This window comes from Leptonychotes weddellii, chromosome 11, assembly GCF_054177405.1.
Source record: "Leptonychotes weddellii isolate Sample4059 chromosome 11, ASM5417740v2, whole genome shotgun sequence".
NCBI lineage: Eukaryota > Metazoa > Chordata > Mammalia > Carnivora > Phocidae > Leptonychotes > Leptonychotes weddellii.
In genome coordinates this window covers 550,394-551,964 of record NC_138379.1, presented here as the reverse complement: position 1 = coordinate 551,964, position 1,571 = coordinate 550,394, and the positions used below count along the sequence as shown (strand labels likewise).

The following is a 1,571-nucleotide window of genomic DNA, read 5'->3' as shown; positions in this document are numbered from 1 at the left end:
CCTCCAGGTCCACACCTGGGACCCCGCCCCGCACCCCCGCACCCTCGCACCCTGGGCCTGCGCCCCCGGACCCCCGCCCTCCAGGTCCGCACGCAGGACTCCGCTCCGCCCCGCGCTCCCTGACCCCCGCCCTCCCGGTCCGCACCCGGGACCCCGCCCCGCACCCGCGCACCGCGGGCCTGAGCCCCCGGACCCCCGCCCTCCAGGTCCGCACCCGGACCCCTGCCGCGCACCCCCGCCCCTCGCAGGCTGGGTCCCGCGCCGCGGCCACTCACAGTTGCGGATGTCGGAGATGAAGACCGCCAGACCCCGCATCCCGTCCCCCTTCGACACAGCTGGCATCTTCGTGCCCCAGAGAGCGGCTGGGCTGGCGGGCCCGGAGGAGGAGCGGGGAGCGGGAAGCGGGTCGCTACCGCCTCAGCCGGAGCCGCCTCAGGCTCAGAGCTCCGCTCTCAGGGCCGCTGCCGCCGCGCGCGCGCGCACGCACACACGCTCGCTGTCACGTGCACGCGCACGCTCGCTCGCGCTGCCGCGGGCGGCGCGGGCACGAGCACGTCGAGCGCGGGGGCGTAAAGGCAGGCGCGGGAACGCCCCCTGCAGGCAGACAGGCGTGCCGGGCCGCTGCGGGAGCCCAGGGTTCGTCCCCGGACTCCCCAGACGACCCCCACACGACCGTGCCCAGCTGCGCCCTCCACGGCTTTGACCCAGCCCAGGTTCTGGGGTAGCTTGCTGCCCACCGTGGGGGGCCCTGAGGGCCTGCGGCCCATCACCCGCCTTCCAGAGCCACCAGCCCCTTCCTTTTTTTTTTTTTTTTTAATATTTATTTATTTATTTATTCATGAGAGACAGAGAGAGAGAGAGAAAGGCAGAGGGAGAAGCAGGCTCCCCGCTGAGCAGGGAGCCCGATGCGGGACTCGATCCCAGGACCCCGGGATCACGACCTGAGCCGAAGGCAGACGCTTAACCATCTGAGCCACCCAGGCGCCCCACCAGCCCCTTCCTTAACAAAGGGGGGCACTGAGGCCTGAAGAGCAAGGACTGCTACCCCCACGTCATGACAGCACCGGCTGACTACAGGGCCCAGTCTACACTTCGATCCCTCAGTGCCCAACCAGGCCCTTTGCCATTCTGCCACCACCCACCTCTGCATCCTCCCCAGGGGTGAAAGGGGAGGACTGCCCCTATGGGTCAACCTCCACGGTGCACAGCAGAGGCCTCTCCCCACCCCAGGGAGTCTGTTCTGAGAGCAGGTGGCCCTGCTGAGCTCGCCTTTGTGGAGCCATATGGCTTTGAAAAGGAAGCTTCCTCCTTATGGGGAGATGGGGGTTATCTGCCCCCCCACCTGGTACTAGCCCAGACCCACAAAAGAGACCTCTGTCCCACCCTGGCTCACTTCCTCTGGTCCCAGTGAGAGGTCAGGCCAGGCTGGACCCTGGCCAGGAGGAGGAAGGGGCGGGCCCCTCCCACAGGCCGGGCACCCCACCCAGGCTCCAGGTCTCCAAGACCTCCTGGGGGAAACCGGAACTGTGGAGACCGGAATCCTTACAAGGCAGCAATTTCACCATCTTCCC

At 68.2% G+C, this 1,571-nt stretch overlaps 1 protein-coding gene across 2 annotated transcripts in view; it reads right to left on the bottom strand.

Annotated features, from left to right (window-relative positions):
• AP2A2 (adaptor related protein complex 2 subunit alpha 2) overlaps positions 1 to 478 on the bottom strand; it is a 61,681-nt gene extending 61,203 nt beyond the window's left edge. For both annotated transcript variants that reach the window (XM_081797554.1, XM_081797555.1), the window contains exon 1: positions 276 to 478. In XM_081797554.1, the coding sequence (XP_081653680.1) occupies positions 276 to 342 (67 nt within the window). In that variant the 5' untranslated portion in view covers positions 343 to 478. The remainder of the gene's footprint in view (positions 1 to 275) is intronic.
• Positions 479 to 1,571: the final 1,093 nt, after the last annotated feature.